General features: G+C 38.9%; 1 protein-coding gene across 4 annotated transcripts in view; it reads left to right on the forward strand.

Annotated features, from left to right (window-relative positions):
* Drat (Death resistor Adh domain containing target) overlaps positions 1–20,036 on the forward strand; it is a 217,307-nt gene that overhangs the window by 162,803 nt on the left and 34,468 nt on the right. For all 4 annotated transcript variants that reach the window (XM_083117531.1, XM_083117533.1, XM_083117532.1 and 1 more), the window contains one exon: positions 15,961–16,114. In XM_083117531.1, the coding sequence (XP_082973657.1) occupies positions 15,961–16,114 (154 nt within the window). The remainder of the gene's footprint in view (positions 1–15,960; positions 16,115–20,036) is intronic.

The following is a 20,036-nucleotide window of genomic DNA, read 5'->3' on the forward strand; positions in this document are numbered from 1 at the left end:
CGGTGAATATGGCGGATGTTCCAGTACCTCCCACTACCAGTTATGCAGGAGCGCCGTCACATTGTTCGCAGTGTGACACCTTGCATTGTCATGCAGGGTGATGGGAGACCGTGCCAGAACGTGCCGTCGCTTCCTTCTTAATGCGAAATGAAGGTGGTGTTGCAAGAAGGTGCAGAAGTAGGCTGCGTTGACCGTCTGCCTGAGAGACGTTGTTCTTCTTGCCTAAGCATATTGTTAGGGTGCTTGCACTCTCGTCCTCTGCTTCAGAGCACTGCTGTTTTTGACTGAATAACATACAATCGCTCCCACTCACTATACTTTCTCGTCTGACATTCCTTTATCAGCCACGAAACGCTTGTGGCACTGTGACTCACCCCTTTCACGGGACAGCAGTGTTGCCATTACTTTTTATCCAATCCTTGTATATACAGTACAAATTTGTTACAGGCAAATATTGCTAAAACTGATAATACAATATTTGAATTTTGAATGTCACTGCATGAAAACATATGGGTTGAATCGATAGGTGGTATTTTGAATGGCAGTGGTCCATTACTTAGAGCTTGCTCAGGAGAAATGTCGAACATGTTAAAGGTGAACGACTGTTGAGCAACTTCCTGTTTGATGGTTCTATTAATTTCAAACAACAGGGAACATAGTGTGGTACTGGTTTTCATAGTTAATGACAAATCTAGATCATATATAATTAGATATGTCTGTGGTTGTTATTTGTACAAGACAGCCTATGTAACATCCAGACTACTTCATATTGATCAATTTACTGACAACCTTCAAACCCACGAAACAAAATACTCTTTTTATACATTCTGTCATAGTGCACTGCGCTAACCACTTTGCCACAGAGGTCTATTTAACATTCACGTAATAAATGTTCTTGATTTGTGTGTAAATACTGTATTTACTCATGTATAATGCACACTTTTTTCCAAAATTATTGCCCCCAAAATCTGTGGTGCATATTATGTTGGGAATAATTCGGACAACCAATGTGAAACCGTACAGGGTCATTCCATGATTTTTTGACACTTGCATTGATTTTTCATGTTTACGGAACCCTATCATGTTATATATCATTGTAAAGCTTAAATTCTGTAGTTTCTGAATATGGCAAAAGTATTCCATTCAAGATGGTGACACAAATGTGCAATGCAGTTGAAATAAGATCATCACAAAATCAAGGAACATTCTGATTTTTATGGTACTTTGGATGAAAGAAAAGATAAGGAAAAAGAAAATAATAATTAAAATGTATTACTGGCCAAATAATATGACATATGGAGGGTGTAAATGCCTTAAGGGAAGATATTTTGTGTTGCTAACTGCTAGTTTTGAGGGTCCTGAATGTGCCTCCTATAAATGTTACATTAGTCATGGAAAAAGTATAGATTTTGAAGTTATTTTAGAAAAAGTAAAGAGAAAATTAGCAAAACCATGTATAAACGTTTAAAGGCCATGTCCAACAATTTTTCACACCAAGAAAAGCAGTGCCGTTCTGGAGGAATTTGAGGATGCACCTCCCATCACATGGGATGCATATCAGCAGTATTTGTTGGGCAAGAAGTAATAGAAAATAACTACCTGATCACTTCAGATCCATAAGGTAATTTTGATCTCACTTTCTACAATTACAGAATAAATAAGGTGGTTAAATAGTGAAAGCTTTGGGATGCTAAACACAGTGGAGGGAGAGGGGGAGGTGGCATGGGTTGGTGACTTACTGTTTACTCAAGAGGATATTCTCCCCTTGATCCACAGTGAGTAGGTATGATGTCATTCACTCTTAATTGGCATAGCAACAGATTTACGACCTTCTACTAAGAGAGCCATTTCTTGAACCTGGATTGTACTGTGCATAATACAGGGTGATTGCTAATTCGACCTATTCCTGGAAAGGGGTAATACTAGTGCACATTTTCAACAAATTTGACCCTATGCACCGGGGGTTGGAAATCAATGGGTTTCAAGTTATTGCAGTTTGTAGATTTCCGTGACATATTCAGACTTGCGACCAAAAAACTACTACACCCTGGGCACTTAATTGACACGTTGCTAACAGCTGACGAATGAGTGACTACTGGGAAAAAAATCATGCCAAAAATTCCCTTACCCACAGAAAAAAGCAGTCATTGGAGCACACGTCATGAAGAAATTTGGAAATTATCATTTAAATCGAAGAGGATTACTCAAAAAAAAAAAATGGTAACACACTTAATGTAAAAATTACGGAAAAAACTTCCTTGTTTCATAAGCTCTCCAAAAAGATACAAATGTTGTCAACTGGCACATGGGTTGGGGGAAAAATCTGAATAAAAGTAGAGAAGGCGCATTGTATACCTCTTTGTAAAGTGAAAAGAAGTTGTCTGTTGTGAGAAATAAATGAACGAAAATGAGTGAAGTAATAATGTTATTTATCATTCTCATGATTCTAGGTTGTCAGAATTAACTGTTACAAAAACTACAAATCCTGTTCAAATTGCCTTCCCTGGTTACGTATGCAAGCACACAGCCTGCAGCGTACTTCAGACAGTCACTCGCATTGACACTCTGTCTCTTATGTATTGGGCGGCTGCCACAATTCTCTCTCTCAACTCTTCTTGGGAGTCCACTGGTGTACTGTAGACTAACTCTTTCCAATGTGACCCCAAATGTAAAAGTCGCATGGCATCAAATCCAACCCCCGGTGCATAGGGTCAAATTTGTTGCAAATGTGCTCTAGTATTACCCCTTTCCAGGAATAGTTCGAATTTCCAATAACTGTGTATATGAGATATAATTGTTTGTCACTTTCCCGCATCAAAAACCAGGGTGCGCATTATACACACATAAATACGGTAGTCTTAAACTAACACAATGCTTGGTTTATTAGAGCTTAAATTAGGGTCTCTGACTACAAAAGAACAGAGCGAAGGGTACAACAAACCGAAGAAAAGAGAGTTAAATATCTTCAGACGACAATTGTCATGCCTTTTGTTGGATCTGGAGGAAACTTACGAGGAGTTCCAGGAATGGGCAGAGGAAAAGTGGATGAGAGTGTTACAGCCACTAGCAGACGAACTCTGGGAAAGTTGGAAAAGATTACTCCATTTGAAGAATTATTGCTTAGTGATGAAGAAAACAGACTGAAACATTACTTGGAATATTTAACGTATGAACAAAAGAAAGGTGAGCCAGCTCAAGAATAATGTACATAAGGATTTTGTAGATATCAGAATCACTTTTGGTAAAATTACATTAATCTTGTAATCATTGAATGGTGTTTACTAGGCTCTAAGAAAGAATAAGAAAGGACACAAGATAAATGTACTGATGAGGTGAAGCTCATACGAAAGGAAATGTAATATGTAAACTGCAAGTACACTTAATTTTCTCTTGATTTAAAATTCAATAATTTTTATAGGCAAAAATAGCAAACATAATATATGAAATACTAATCATGTTAAGCCACAAAGAGTGTCATTATCATTAAGCTGTAAACGAACATGGTAGCTAATATCTTGCAAACTATCATTAAAAAATTGCCAGAATTCAGCTACAAAGACTTAAAAATATGTTAAGTTACGATTATACAGGGTGTTGCAAAATACCTGTTACAATGCTTGGGAGGTGTTTCGACAAGTAAAAACAAGGAAAAAATGCCATGTGAAAAAATGTCGAAATCGGCACCGTTTTCGAGTGACAGGCATGTGAAAATCGCCTCAAACCATGTTTAAAGTGCACAATAACTCAAGAAGGAAGAAATATATCAATGTCGGATTAAACGAATACAAAAAAGGTCGTACCTGACGAATACAATGGTGCAGCTATTGAGGCCCAGTGTAAATTGCGCAAGGGGACTCTCAAAGAAAGTGGGGAATCTCCTGATGGAAAATACAGAAAATTTACTACTATTTCTACATAATGTTGAGATCGGAATGTAGCCAGTAATGTACTCACAAAGTACATTTGACATCACTATACAACACAGTAAGTTATGGCAGAGTGAGGTGATTCTGCAGCTGTGCTTTGTGTTGTGCATCTTTCTAGAGAGATGAAGTTAGTGTCCATCAAAACTTCTAAAAACATGAATAACCTCATAACGTTAGTGAACTGAGTGAAGTGTTTTGTTGTGTGTAATTAGAAATATCGATATGCAACGTTGAGACTGCAAGAACAATCCAGATACATTCTGTTACATGTGTGCCCATGAAACAATGGTGGAACATAACTGGGTTTGTTAGAAATGCTCACCTTGCTTATTTTGGTATCAGACTGGGAGAGAAGGATAATCCATGGCCACCTTACAAAGCTTTCAGAACTTGATTAGAGCAATTGTGGGTGTGAGTGAATGGTTCCCATTATGGTTCGGAATCCACTGTGTGGTGTGAACCTACAAACGACAGCAATGACTGCTATTTTTGTTCTGTGAACGTTTTTAACATCATGAACAAGAGCAAAATTTTGTATGTATCTAAATAACATTCGATCTGTAATTTTACCAGTTCCCCATGGTTCTGCTGTACCAGTCCTGCAGTACCCAGAACAATTACAGGATTCATCCTCTTGTGAATGTGATGCGGTAATGTCAGCCAGCAGCAATGACGCATACTTCCAACTGTTAGATTCTACCCAACTTATACTTTTCCAAAAAAGCAACTTGGTTCAAGATCTTGGTCTCACACAGGACTGCTGAGATCCTGGGGTCTAGACTCAGTAAAAGAAACTTTCTTGTGCCTGAGAGGATATACAAAAATATTGATGTGATGCTGTGTAAGATTAAGTACAAAGAACGTAAGTGTGGACTTGAAATTTATATAGGTATTCTATATAAATTCTATTAGGTTTCCTTACTCTTTTTCTCCTCATAGAATGTGTGATATTGAATTTTGATCTAATATCAATGCCATTTTAAAGTTTTATCTTTGAGCCAAAACAGTTTTTTATAATCATATGTCTCATTTTCTTAAAAGATGAATGAATCATGCTTAACAATAACATTTGGTGTAAACAATTTTCTAGTTATACAATTTTTTTGTAATACATAAATCTAAGGTTTCTTTACTAGTGTTGTTTCTTAAGATTTCTTTTCAACAATGACATGCCCACACAACTGGTTGCAATACACCGAGCCTCATGTACGACCATTTGGACAGTTTTGTTGTCGCCAATTATTTGAAGAAGCGCATCATAGACCTCTCCCACTTGATATCCCAATGGAGTTAAGGCATCAAATCTGCTTTCCCACCTTGTGGCACTCAGTGGTTTTAAAGTGAAACTACTGATATGTTCCTTTAAAACAGTGGGTTGGCACATGCACGCCTACTACGTGGGTGCTCCGGAGCTCGAGCACCCACACAAATGATCTTGTGGGTGCGGCGCACCCACAAGATTTTTAATTTGATAAAAACAAAATAAAATAAATATTTCTCACTTGTCATTATCAAAAAATAATAAGCAATTAAAACATTGAGATGGAAGTTAAAATGTCTAACCTCTAAAACATAATTGTTTCAAATGTGTTTGTGCAAAGGCAACCAAGCAACACATTCCCCCTTCCTTGCCTGTCTCTGGCCAAGTCAAAGGCAGTCCTCACAATAACAATGGAAGTATATTGTATTGTGAATAGAATCCCGTCTTTTCGGCTTGCTTTGATGTTTCCTTACAAGTGACACATTACAATACGCCCACTCCATTCGTCAACAATTGTTTTAAAATAACTACTTGCCGATATTGAGCACTAATAAAGAATAAACCGAAACACAAGGAAGCCGATTGTGACCGACTACCTCAATAGTTGATTTGATAGTTGAATTGAACATTGATGAACCAGTTTTGCCTAGAAAAAGGAAGATGCCAAAACCCTACGATGAAGGTAGTGATCCTCATACGTATCAAACGCTGGAGGAAATGTACAGACAAATATTTTTTGAAATAATTGATGTGGCTGTGGATTCGCTAAATCGTAGATTTCAAACAAAGGTTTTGGAACTTATTTCACAACTTGAAGCTTTTGCTATCAGTCAAATTGGTGCTGATAGAATTATGCAGTTCTATGGGACAGACTTTGATAAAGACAAACTAACATTGCACAGGGACATGTTTCTAGATGTGTGCAGAACGAACAAAGAAAAAGTGGCCAACTTGTCAGACATTACAAATATTTTAAGTAGAGAAAACTGTGGTCCCATGCGTGAAATGCTCACAGAATTTGTGAAGTTTGTATGGGTGATTTTAACTATACCTGTTACTTCTTGTACCTCTGAGCGGTCATTTTCAGCACTTAAACGATTGAAAACGTTTTTGCGGTCACCAATGACCCAAAAAAAGATTGAATGATTTGGCAATTTTGCATGTTCATAAAGAAATGACTAAAAATATTGACATTTCCAAAATTGCAAACAAATTCATAAGTGCAAATGACGTAAGAAGGAATAACGCCATTAAGCCTTGTTTCCATGATATGAAAAACTCAATATGCTGACCAAGGCAGTAATTTATTTTATTAAAAACATAAACTAAACGTAACGTTTCAACCTTCTAGCAAGGTCTTCTTCAGACTCTTAACATTTGTACTTGATACAGAGTCTGAAGAAGACCTTGCTAGAAGGTTGAAACGTTACGTTTAGTTTATGTTTTTAATAAAATAAATTACTGCCTTGGTCAGCATATTGAGTTTTTCGTAAGAAGGAATGTGTTTTATATTGAAAGTTAACATGTCATGATTATTATTATTATTTGGTACATAAAGTTAGTCATTTTGTAGTTTCTGTTCACAACAAAATCCTTGCACAGTTCTTTCTGCAATACAATTAAAATTATTTGCATTTATGAAGATTTTTTCATTTTAATTTGTATGAATGTGGTATTTTCTTTTAGTAACGTGTTGATAATATCATTGCCTCTCGCAATCATTGTGCATGTAAGTTGTTTAAAGTATACAATACTTGATAATTACAGATCTAACTGCCATTGATATGCACCCACTGAAATTTTGGAAAGTCGGCGCCCTTGGGTTGGGATATATTAACTTCCAAGTTATTTAATATAACATTAAAACTTTCAAGTTTTCAATAGGCTTATTTTTTTCTTCTCTTCAAATTTTGCCACTCTGGGCGGTGGCATGGTCCCCCCCCCCTCTGCCAGCCCTGACCTGAAATGTAAAAAGGGACCTATTCAACTGCAAGCGATGATCCAAAAGTTGAAATTCAAAAGGCTACTGTAATTAATGTATTGTCATTCGCCTTAATCACCTGTAATGCATAGACTGGATGTGGCTGGCAACCAACAGCACACCCTCGAAAATTCTGACTTTATTTTTCCAATCTGCAGATTTGGATGTTATAATGGGTGTCTGAAAGTAATTTTAACATGTAGAAACCACAAATAAGTGAGATATTTAGCCCCAAAATGTGCACGACATATCCAATTCCCTGCATCCCGGACCACTTTCACCACTTATTTGAAGCAATTTTCGTCATACATGCAAAAAGACTTTGGGTTTCAAAGGATAACACGTAATTACTCTGGTGCTCCATTACTATCACCATTAAAAGTAACCATCCTAACCTAATAAAAATGGTAAATCATCACTTTCACTATTTGGTTTTGAGCAATTTTTGTTACCCATGCATGAAAAAAAACATGTAAATTTTAAAAAGTAACATAAATTTACTATCACCATGCAGCCTAACAATTCTAACCTAAACTAAATGCTCAAAATAAATTATATACATACCTTGAAAGCATGCAGTTCCTACTAAGAGGGGATGGTTTTGGGTGTTTCTATATTACGTTGATTTAAAGTTGGTTTTAAAGGTTAACTTTAAATATATAATATATCAAAAACAAAAGAGAACCACGCTTTACGCGGCCACACGTATTCCATGTGTGGTGTTCCGTATAGTAACAGATATCCCCCGAGATATCTGTTAAGCAACAGACGAACTTTAGCCTAACTTTAATAATCAGTAACTAGGGGAGGGCTTGGTAGGCTTATGATTCACTAAAATGAAAGAAGGTCAGACACCTTTGAACGACATATTTATTCATTGAAAAGAACACCGCTTGTGGCATAGCTACCACCAAACATGAGCACTTCACTGTACATAACACAAAAAAGATATACAAAAGATTTTGTACTTACATACCAGCCGTTTTCACACTACATCAATCATACCTGGGGCCGTACACACACTATTTCACTCTTTATTGCCACATCCCGATACATGGACAATTTTGGGGTACACCACACTAAAAATTGGATATTATGTGCTTCCTTGGTGTAACAAAGGCTTTGGGGGAGTGATGAATGAGTTTTCCTGGCTTTTCTTGGATGGATGGCTAAGAACAACTTGGATATTCTCTGATATCCTATGGATGCTGCTATGGCGTCAGTTCTGCCGACCTTGTGGTCTGGATTTCCACATGGGATGAGGGACACAAAACTCGCTATTTTGCTGAATTTTCACTGGGATCCTTAAATGCAGTTGTGGACACAATATCCCACTTGGTCACACACACTTAGGCCTGTGTTTACTGTAACAGGACCTTAGATCCCTGTTCCCTTTATGTATCCTTTGTTGCTGGCACAGGTGGCCATTCACACACTGGATTTTACCAGCAACTTCCAGGTGACTTGCTCCCAGGTGGGTCTGTAATACAAGTGACCTTGAATAGCAAGCTCAGAACACAATAGGCCATCTGAAAGTCTCCTCTGTGACGTCACAGCCTTGAAGGCTTCTCATTGGCCAGCTGGAGTCCTTTGAGATCTTTCCTTGTCTGTAGGAGAAGTGCCACTTTCTCCCACCAGATGGCAGAGTTATCAATTGCTTAAAAAGTGTAAACAAAAGTGTTTTTTCACCTTTTCTGGCTTAATTATGCCAGATAATTGCAAATGAGTTTACTTTTAGTAAATTAGGCATTATTTTACCTATGGGTGAGTGTTATCTCTGATTTTCAATAAAGAATAAAAGATTTAGTAAACATGTGATTTGGAGCACATGGTTTTTGTTCTCCAAAATGGCTACTGTTAGCCTAAAAATGGTTGGTTCTTTATAAATAAAGCATTTCTACCCCTCCCATGAGTGACAACTGGTTGGTAAACATGACCCATGATTCTAATTGGGGGTGGGGGGTATAAATCTCTGGGAAAATAGCTCTCGCAAGCTTTCCCTGATGCCAACCTAATGGCCCTTGTACTTAGGTTGGCCTGTGGTTATTTGTGTGTGGGCATGTATGCCCAATGCTGATTGGTCATACATATCCCGGCCCCTCGGGAAAAAGAAAAAGGATTCGAGAAGCAATTCGTTTTTCTTTACCCTCACTAACCTTAAACACTATTATGCAAACACACACAAAAATAAATATTCATGGCTATATAAAATTAAATTACACATATGCTGTTAAGAGAAACACTTGAAATGGTCTTGCATATTGACATTAATATAATCCTGTAATAGACATGTTGAAAATTACGATACTTGAAATATACATCTACATTGATGCACTCTTGGAATATACATATTAAAAATATTTGTAATACATTGAGGACAGAGTTTCTGCCTCCTGTTCCATTCCTATCCCTATGAAAGTTCTTGAGTGTCTTGAGTCATGACTACCCATTTATATGATAAAGAATGGTTATACATGTACATATATATATATATATATAAGATACTTTGGTCACCGTACATAATTTGTAAGACTGTTTGTTCTCTTCACCTTGAAGGGAGTGGATTATTCTACCCTTTCAGCAATTAGTCCAAAGAGACATATTTATAAAAAGAAGCCCTTTAACACTGTACTTGTGTACATAAGTCTGCATACACACATTGGACTTTCTTTATACGTAAGTTCGGATATCACTCGTCTATGCGCACTTACACAATACGCACTATGGATATGTCCGGGTTTTCGTGGTTGTTAATTTCCGCTCAGTAATCTTGGGGGGTGACAACCACTATTCGGACACTCCCCATGCCTCCTGTGCCTCAGGGGGCATGGTGGATAGTTCCCAACATCTTGCTTGTGATGTCGTATCGCTCTTCACCCCTAAGCCTGTGTGTTTTGGGATGGTGTCACACTTGTGATGGGTCGCTGCACACTATCACTTTCCCCGTTACTTACACAATTTGGCTGAGTTGGTGGTGAATTCCCATGTTTGGCTTTGGCTGTACCTTGGTTGTGTCGACATTTACCTTTGGCCTACTCAAACATGGTGGTAGTGGAGATCTTTACTAATTTTGTTTTGGCATTTTTAGCTCTGAGATATATTTCTTACCATACCCTCAAATAGGACAACATAAATGTGAAATACTCTAAATATATGGTATATTAGAACATTGAACGTATATAAAATGCACAAAAATGAAATATAGGTCCCATATACTATTTACAACTGTTGTTCTGTATTCAGACAGAACTGAACCCCATCCACAACTTTACTTAGCATTTTTGAGGCACTTTGGATGCTAAATCAGGATGTAATAGTTTGAGCTTGTCGATGTACAGGTTGTATACTTTGGGACTACATCTCCATAGCTTCATGTTATTTACATGTTGATTACTTATATTTCTCCCACTGACACAATGTATAACATTAAAAATATTACATGTTATTTGACTAATACAAATTATTAATGGGTACTACACTGTTACAATTATCCCTAACCAGTTCCTTTTCTATAGACACACTGTCGTCTATGTTACAGGATGGTACATTTACTAATCTGGTGGGTTTTACTTCACCTTTGCCACCATCACCCCCTACGAGAGCAGCGTTGGCTAGTTTCCCGTGGGTGGGGTGTATGGCATTATGGCGTCTACATCCTCCCATTGTTGAGGTGACTGACGTTTGTTGGTCTCTGGCTGTTGCTGGGTAAACCACCGTACCTCATCTAACACCTTGAGAATTACATCCATACCCCTGGGACTGAGGTGAACCAGGTCAGGCCTTTTGTAACTGCCATACCCCATGGTTTCCTCAAATAAGGACATATTTAATTCTTGACCCTGGTGAGTAAACTTGGAAGAAACATCAAGCACTCTTATATAACCTTTGTTCTCCAGTGAGGTAATTTTACCTAGGAGAGAATCATACCCTGCCCAGAACTTAGCTCTATTTTCCTTCGTTAGACTGGGAATTGGTGGAGGTGTCAGAATGACTATCTTCTTGGCACCTTTCCTCTTAAGAACCCCTACTATGCACTCGAGGTTCCGCAGCACTCTGTCGCTGTCTTCCCCTCGGAGCATGTCATTTGTTGCAATCATCAACACTACTTTATCGTGCACACTTTTAGTACGACGGAGTTCACTGAGCAGCTGGCTAGAGGATTGTCCCGACTTACATAGCCCTACATGGTATCTACCGTCATAGTCCCTTTGGACTGGGTAACCAAACTTATTTTGAGCTAGCCTAGACAACATTGAATCTCCAATGGCTTGATGAGCCTTAATGATTGGATGATGATTACACTGGGTTGAACATGGTGGGCTTAATCTAGGTTCGGCATCGCCCCTCCCCACTTCAGGACGTTGCCTATCTAGTTTCCCTGACTGTGGCTTTCGGAATGCACCTCAGCTATATGCTCTGTGGACCCGAGAGGTCTTAACGAACTCCTACCCTGAGGTTCTATACCCTTTCTTGGTCCTTTACCTTTGTTCCCGCTGATGGGTTCCTTAAACCTATTCTTATCCCTATGCCTGTACTGGTTACTGTACGCTTTATCGGGATCTGATGGACCACTTGTGTCATCCTTCCCACGACTCACGTACGTCTGGTTGACGTGAGGGGTGGTTCTCCCATATGGAGGTCGTGCATGCCTTGTGCTATCCCTCTCAGGGTTTTGTGGCACCTGTACACTTTCATACCTGAGTATGGAATTGGCCACTGCCTGTAAAGAGGTAAAGGGGGCTAGGACCAGCTGATCCCTTAAGCTACGTGGCAGCTGTTGGATGACATGTGTAAAAATCTGGTGGTCTGCAATTTCTGGCAGGGCAAGTCTAAACATCTTCACCTGTTTCCAAAAATATTTATGCATTGATCTATGTAGGTTAGGGTTATATTTGCCATTAAGGGCTTTTGCTAATGAGGAAGCCCTCCAGCCATCACCTTGAAAATACTTCAGGAACTGTTTCTTAAAGTTCACCTACGATCGGAACTTGTGTTCGTTCCTTTCAAACCACTGGCGTGCCTCGTCCTGCAGACTGTACGACACTATTTTAAGGGCATCTTCTAGATCTATTTCTAGAAGAGCAAGATCCCTCTCAAATTCTTGTAAGAAATCAGAGGCCAGATTATTTCCCTGACCGCTAAACGTGGGCAGTTGTTTTAGGTCTGAGAACCTAACCCTGGGTGCACTTCGGTTTTTCGTTTTCCATTGGCTTCGGAATTCTGTGTCCGAACCTCCGGATGAGGATTCCGAGAAGTTATGTGAAACATGGTACCTTTGGGGGGAGGAATACCCACTACTATGATCTGACATTGTACCTCTGCTTGTGACTTCGGGAACCTTGTGCAAGTGGTTGGTGGCTCCGACGGCAGACTCTTTACTTGGGTGAGGACTTGGCTTGGTGCATGGGTTTACCGGAGCAGGTGATTTAGTAATGTACCTCTCCAACCCCTCTAGGCACGCCAAAATTTTCGTGAGGGCTGCACTATCTTTAGCCTGTTCGGTTGTCCGATCCTCCTCACTATTGTCTGATAGCGGAAGGGTGGGCTGCGGAACACTCTGACCCTCGGAGATGCTATTGTGCGAACTAGGTTCTCCAACCATACAGTTCTGCATCTCCCTCCTCAATCGCTCAAGAATTCTATCTTCTATGGCGATGGCACTATCACTGCGGGCAATTTCCCTGCAAGTGTCCTCCAGGGCATCTAACCTGCCTAGGAGTTGTGCTACGGTGGTCTGGTTGTCTATGCCATTTACCCCTTGCACTATTTCCCTCAATTCACTTACTTGTTCAGATAACTGGACATAATCCCTATTGACCTGTTTTTCCAGCTCGTTACATCTGATTTCTACGTTATTGATCCTGTCAGTATTTGAAGATACTGACCTAACCAGTGCTTCGGAAGTTTTTGTCGTTACATTGTGGATGGAGTCCAGTCTGGCCTGGAACTCCATACGAACAGCCTCCAGTTTCCTATGCATCTCTGCTGATGCCTGAATGACTTCCCTTCCCTGGCTATCAATCTTTTGCCCCTGACTATCAATCTTTTTCCCTTGGTCCTTGAGCATGGCAATGATTAAGGCTAGTTGGGAGTCTCCACTACCACTGGGGGATGACATATGGCCGGCTGGCCATTCTAGTGACTTTGACCTAGTATCCATTTTAGTGAATCTGCTACCTCTGAGTCTCATAATCTCGTAAGAGGGGATGGTTTTGGGTGTTTCTATATCACGTTGATTTAAAGTTGGTTTTAAAGGTTAACTTTAAATATATAATATATCAAAAACAAAAGAGAACCACGCTTTACGCGGCCACACGTATTCCATGTGTGGTGTTCCGTATAGTAACAGATATCCCCCGAGATATCTGTTAAGCAACAGACGAACTTTAGCCTAACTTTAATAATCAGTAACTAGGGGAGGGCTTGGTAGGCTTATGATTCACTAAAATGATAGAAGGTCAGACACCATTGAACGACATATTTATTCATTGAAAAGAACACCGCTTGTGGCATAGCTACCACCAAACATGAGCACTTCACTGTACATAACACAAAAAAGATATACAAAAGATTTTGTACTTACATACCAGCCGTTTTCACACTACATCAATCATACCTGGGGCCGTACACACACTATTTCACTCTTTATTGCCACATCCCGATACATGGACAATTTTGGGGTACACCACACTAAAAATTGGATATTATGTGCTTCCTTGGTGTAACAAAGGCTTTGGGGGAGTGATGAATGAGTTTTCCTGGCTTTTCTTGGATGGATGGCTAAGAACAACTTGGATATTCTCTGATATCCTATGGATGCTGCTATGGCGTCAGTTCTGCCGACCTTGTGGTCTGGATTTCCACATGGGATGAGGGACACAAAACTCGCTATTTTGCTGAATTTTCACTGGGATCCTTAAATGCAGTTGTGGACACAATATCCCACTTGGTCACACACACTTAGGCCTGTGTTTACTGTAACAGGACCTTAGATCCCTGTTCCCTTTATGTATCCTTTGTTGCTGGCACAGGTGGCCATTCACACACTGGATTTTACCAGCAACTTCCAGGTGACTTGCTCCCAGGTGGGTCTGTAATACAAGTGACCTTGAATAGCAAGCTCAGAACACAATAGGCCATCTGAAAGTCTCCTCTGTGACGTCACAGCCTTGAAGGCTTCTCATTGGCCAGCTGGAGTCCTTTGAGATCTTTCCTTGTCTGTAGGAGAAGTGCCACTTTCTCCCACCAGATGGCAGAGTTATCAATTGCTTAAAAAGTGTAAACAAAAGTGTTTTTTCACCTTTTCTGGCTTAATTATGCCAGATAATTGCAAATGAGTTTACTTTTAGTAAACTAGGCATTATTTTACCTATGGGTGAGTGTTATCTCTGATTTTCAATAAAGAATAAAAGATTTAGTAAACATGTGATTTGGAGCACATGGTTTTTGTTCTCCAAAATGGCTACTGTTAGCCTAAAAATGGTTGGTTCTTTATAAATAAAGCATTTCTACCCCTCCCATGAGTGACAACTGGTTGGTAAACATGACCCATGATTCTAATTGGGGGTGGGGGGTATAAATCTCTGGGAAAATAGCTCTCGCAAGCTTTCCCTGATGCCAACCTAATGGCCCTTGTACTTAGGTTGGCCTGTGGTTATTTGTGTGTGGGCATGTATGCCCAATGCTGATTGGTCATACTACTCTGTGGTTGCAGGGGCAAAAAATGTGAAGTGGCAGACGAATCACATGCTTCATACACTAACCATGTACAATGGTCTGCTGAAGGATATTCCTGAATGTGTCAGTATTATAGATCCATTCACCTGTCTCCACATATACTCACCAAAACTTCGAATTTATAACACCGTCTCCGCCTGAGGTATCCTTTAGCATTTGACCATAATCCTTCCACCTGGTTCATACAAACCCCAGTTATCGAATTGCAGAAGTGCATCTTATGCTTAACTGTGCTATGAATGTAAAGGGAAATATTCCCAAGATGGGAGAGACATTTATAAGATGCCAACAAAGATACTCCAACATAGATAAGAGGTAGAGTAGTTGGTAAGGTATCATTAACATCTCAGAAATAATAATGATTTTACTTTCTTGACAACTGAAGCTAAAGTAGACACATTTCAGTATACAATGTGGGTACCAATTTTGTTGCACAGCAAATTAGTTAACTTTGAAATATTGAAAGGTGTCAACTTCTCCATCTTGGCCAACCTTCACTAACTCTTTTTCTCCTCATAGAACTTGTAATATTGAATTTTGATCTAATATAAATGCCATCTTAAAGTTTTATCTTTGAGCCAAAACAGTTTTTTATAATTATATGTCTCATTTTCTTTAAAGATGAATGAATCATGCTTAACAATAACATTTGGTGTAAACAATTTTCTAGTTATTCAATTTTTTTGTAATACATAAATCTAAGGTTTCTTTACCAGTGTTGTTTCTTAAGATTTCTTTTCAACAATGGCATGCCCACAATTTTTTAAGGGGGATATGACTATGAGGGGAAGATATAACAATAAAATGATGAGAAAGAAGGGGTAGTTTATGACTTTTTATTCTTTCAGCAATTAATGTTATATTTTCTCAACTTTTCAGGTATTCAATGTTCTTTGTCTTAGGAAAGCTTAACCAAATTGGAGATTGCGGTTCTTATCATGTACTCTGGGCATGCCATTCTATGTTGAGAATCTTATTGTGAAATGCATATGATACTTACCTAGGATGATTTCATGATTGGATTAAATATCTAGTATTTTCATATTTATCTGCAGGAAAATGCTACATGCTAGTAGTAGGAACTGGTGGACTAGCCTTGTGGGCTATTCGAATTTCTAGATACATATTTTCCAGCCTAAATGAGAGAGTGAAAATAACTGTTGCATCTCTCAAGGATGAAGGTTTCCTCCTGGCAAAGGATCACCACAAGTAAGATTTGAGTACTTTATACTTCTAAAAGAATGTACATTTATTTGGCAATGCTTCATTTTTTGTAATATGGTACGAAACAATGGGTCATGGGTTCAGGTACTGATGTATTTCTTTGTGTTCATTCTGTCATATACAGAGCGATCCATTGAAGTGTATTGATGATTGAGCTATCAGCAAGTGAGGTGCTCATGGCTGTATGTTGTTCTGGGTTTGATACCCTGTAGAGGAACATAGTGGTTCAGATCCCACTTCAAACTGTAGGTCCAGTCCCGAATAGCCTTACTGTGCATAAAGTTGTCTTAAAACAGCAACTCAAACAAACACTGTAGACTGTCCACGAATCAAGCGTGCATATTTCTGTAACTAGTTTAGAGAGTGATTTATTTACTTATGAAAGATGGTTCTGAAACTGGCCACCTTTGTTGTCCACACATTTTTGACACCTCTTCATGAAGCTACCCATAACTCGCTGCAGTTCCCATTGATTAATGTTGGTCATTTATTTGTGGATGTTATGTTTCATTTTTTCCAGGGTGTGTGGATTTGACTTGTGTACAACATTTAGGTACACTACTCAGGTAACTACCTCATAGATAAAAATCGAATGGAATTTTTACACTTGGGAATCATGTTTCAAATCACCTTTGAATTTCATGTGCCGATTGAGTTAACACATATGAATCATAAATAAATACACACTGTATAGTAGGGCCATAACACACTATGTGGTTGAATTCACTAGGAAAACAATATATAACAAGCACCCTATTAGTCGCTAGACTAATAAACAGGCCACACAATACAGAACAAGGACCCTTATCACTTCACAGTCTCGTGTCTACTTTCAGGACCTCCCTAGAAACCTCACCAACTTACGTTAGTGTGTGTCTTAATGAAACTGTATAAAAAATATGTGCACATCGAAGGCGACTAGTTTGAACACCTCCTTTTACAAATCTGGTAAATAAATCACTTTTCAAAATAATTGCGGAAACTGTTGTGTGCTTGCTTCGTCGACACTCTACGATAACGACAAATGCTCCCTCCCCCCAAGCACCTTGCTTGTCAATAGTACAAACCCATGTGTTCACGTATCAGGATAGCCATTTTTCAGGGGGGGGGTGCCAAGGAATGCTACAGGAATTGTGGAGAATAGTGTCCTACTGTAGCATGTGCATGTTTTGTTAATATGATGCTCCTATGCTTTCATACTTGTAAACATATGTGGCACAATGTGGATGTTTCCTCGCTTTCCTATCATATACCTGGTACACATGATCTACATTGTTCATGCATTCCACAAAACTATACACTGTCCCCTTCCATTTCTATATTTCGGATTTTCGTGCTGGCTCACATACATCATATGTACGTATGATATTACGACCAATCAAGGATTGGGCATACATGCCCAGACACAAATACCCACAGACCCAACCTAAGGTTAAGAATAGAAAGGGCTGGTGAGAACTATTTTCCATTGTCTTATATTTTCCCACAAATAGCATCATGAGTAATGCTTAAAAACCATTTGCTACACCCATGGGATGGATAGAAATGCTTTATTTGTTAAAAAGTAAAAAGTTTCAGACAAGATACCATGTGCTCCAAACCAGATATTTGCTAAATCCCTTATTTTTTATTAAATATGAAAGATAACATTTGTGCATAGGTAAAATAAGACCTAATTTATGAAAAGTAAACTCATTTTTAATTATCTGGCATAAATGGGTCAGAAAAGGTGAAAAAATACCTTTGTTTACATTTTTTCAACCACCTGATAACTCTGCCACCTGGTCGAAGGAATTGACAAGCAAAAGTCACAGGTGACCACAGCCAGCCAATGAAAGGCCTCCAAGGCTGTGACGTCACACAGGAGGTAGTCAGGTGTCCTATTAGGTTCTGAGCTTGGCTTCCAAGCTCACTTCAGTGTTGTCACATGAAGGAAAATTCTTACAGAATTTTTAGCCAAAAGGGAAAAGGGAATTTTGATGAAAAATATCACAATTTAACCTTTTGCTGCCCAAGCGTCTCGAACGAGATACCCAAAAGTAACCCTCAGGGGACCAAGCATCTCGATCGAGACGCTGTGTCAAGGTCGTAGTTTTTACGTTATAACTTTTCTATTTTTGGCTAGAATTTCGATTTTATTTCTTTATATTGTTCCTAACACATGTATTTAACAGAAATGTTTTTTTGTATATTTTTTTTGTCTTCATGAAAATGGAGGTGGAAAGGCGGGAAAAGGGACTTCTGTTTTGCGTCTCTTTTCAAGGTCAATTTTTTGCCGACAAAGGAAGACCGGCTTTGTTGTTCTAAAGCAATGCTTTTCACTCCCTCCTGCATTCGAAGGAAGCTTGTTTATCAGTATCCGATGTCAAAATGAAAGTTTTCCATGAGGGCGCAAGCAGGGGGGAGGGGGAGGGGGAAGACTGGTTGTTGAACCTGCATTGTGAGAATGGAATTTCGAAGCGCGCTGAAGGAAACCTTTGTTTTTTTTAGCACAAGTGGCAACAGGGGTTATCCAGCATTGTCTAAAAATAGAATTTCAAGCAGCTGCAAGAATTGGCGCTCATTTGTCACTACGTTCTAGCTTTTCGTCTGTGAATGTTGTGCGTAGGTGTCGTTTTGTGCCCAAGTGCGAGGACATTTTTTGGGTGAGGTGACAATTTTTTAAAATAATTTTTGGGGGTTTTCTCCCTTCCCCCTCCATATATACACCAAATTTGCATAAATTTTGCATTTTGTGCGTTTTGACATTTTTTTCGGGGAAGGGGGGAAACACCATTTTTTTTAAGAAAAGTATTTTTGAGGGGATTTCCCCCCTTCCCCCTCCATATGTACGCCGAATGTGCATAAATTATATATCGTCTGAATCTGTGATTCATTCTGCGTACAACGGTATATCTTTCATATCTCTAGGGCATTTAGTTTCTGAGCTATAGTCATTTCAAGGTACCGCTGCATTTTGAAGCTTGAATCAGTGGCCATTCCTTTTGGGGGTACAACTCAAGTTACATTGGTCATACGACAATGATGCAAATATTTTTCTGTTTCTTACATGCCAGCGATAATTTCTATGTGCATTTTGAACTTTTCATATCCTTTTTTTCGAGGGGCGAAACCCCATTTTTTAAAAAAAAAATATATTTTCAGGGGATTTCTCCCCTTTCCCCCTCCATATATACGCCGAATGTGCATAAATTATATATCATCTAAATCTGTGATTCATTCTGCGTACAACGGTATATCTTTCATATATTTAGGGCATTTAGTTTCTGAGCTATAGTCATTTCAACGTACCGCTGCATTTTGAAGCTTGAATCAGTGGTGTGCCGACCATTCCTTTTGGGGGTACAACTCAAGTTACATTGGTCATATGATAATAATGCAAATATTTTTGTGTTCCTTACATGTCAGTGATCATTTCCATGTGCATGTCGACACTGTCATGTACTTTTTTCTTGGGGGGAGGGTGGGGGAACCAAATTTTTTTCCCTAAATTTTGGAATTTTTAGAGTTAGCCCCTCCCCCCCGCCACATATACGCCGAATTTTCAAAAATTTCATATAGTCTGAATCTCTGGTTAATTCCGCGTACAGCGGTATATCACTCATCTCTCTAGGGCAATTAGCCTCCGATCTACACTCATTTAATTGAAACTCTGCATTTTACTCAAAATCGGCTCGGGCAATAGAGGCTTACTTGTGAAAAAGGCCTTGGGCGGCAAAAGGTTAAGGGAAATTTTAAGACATCTGACTAAAATATTGCAGTTTAGTTTACAGTTGCATATCCATATTATTTTATTAATTAATTTATTTATTTGCTGTTCTTTCTTATTGCTGGTCTTTTGAATCTACATATATTCTTGTTAAGTGTATTGTACGTTGCTTTTCTGCATCTTCGGATAAGAGTAACA

The sequence above is a fragment of the Lepisma saccharinum genome, chromosome 2 (genome assembly GCF_977018435.1).
Source record: "Lepisma saccharinum chromosome 2, izLepSacc3.1, whole genome shotgun sequence".
Classification (NCBI taxonomy): Eukaryota; Metazoa; Arthropoda; class Insecta; order Zygentoma; family Lepismatidae; genus Lepisma; species Lepisma saccharinum.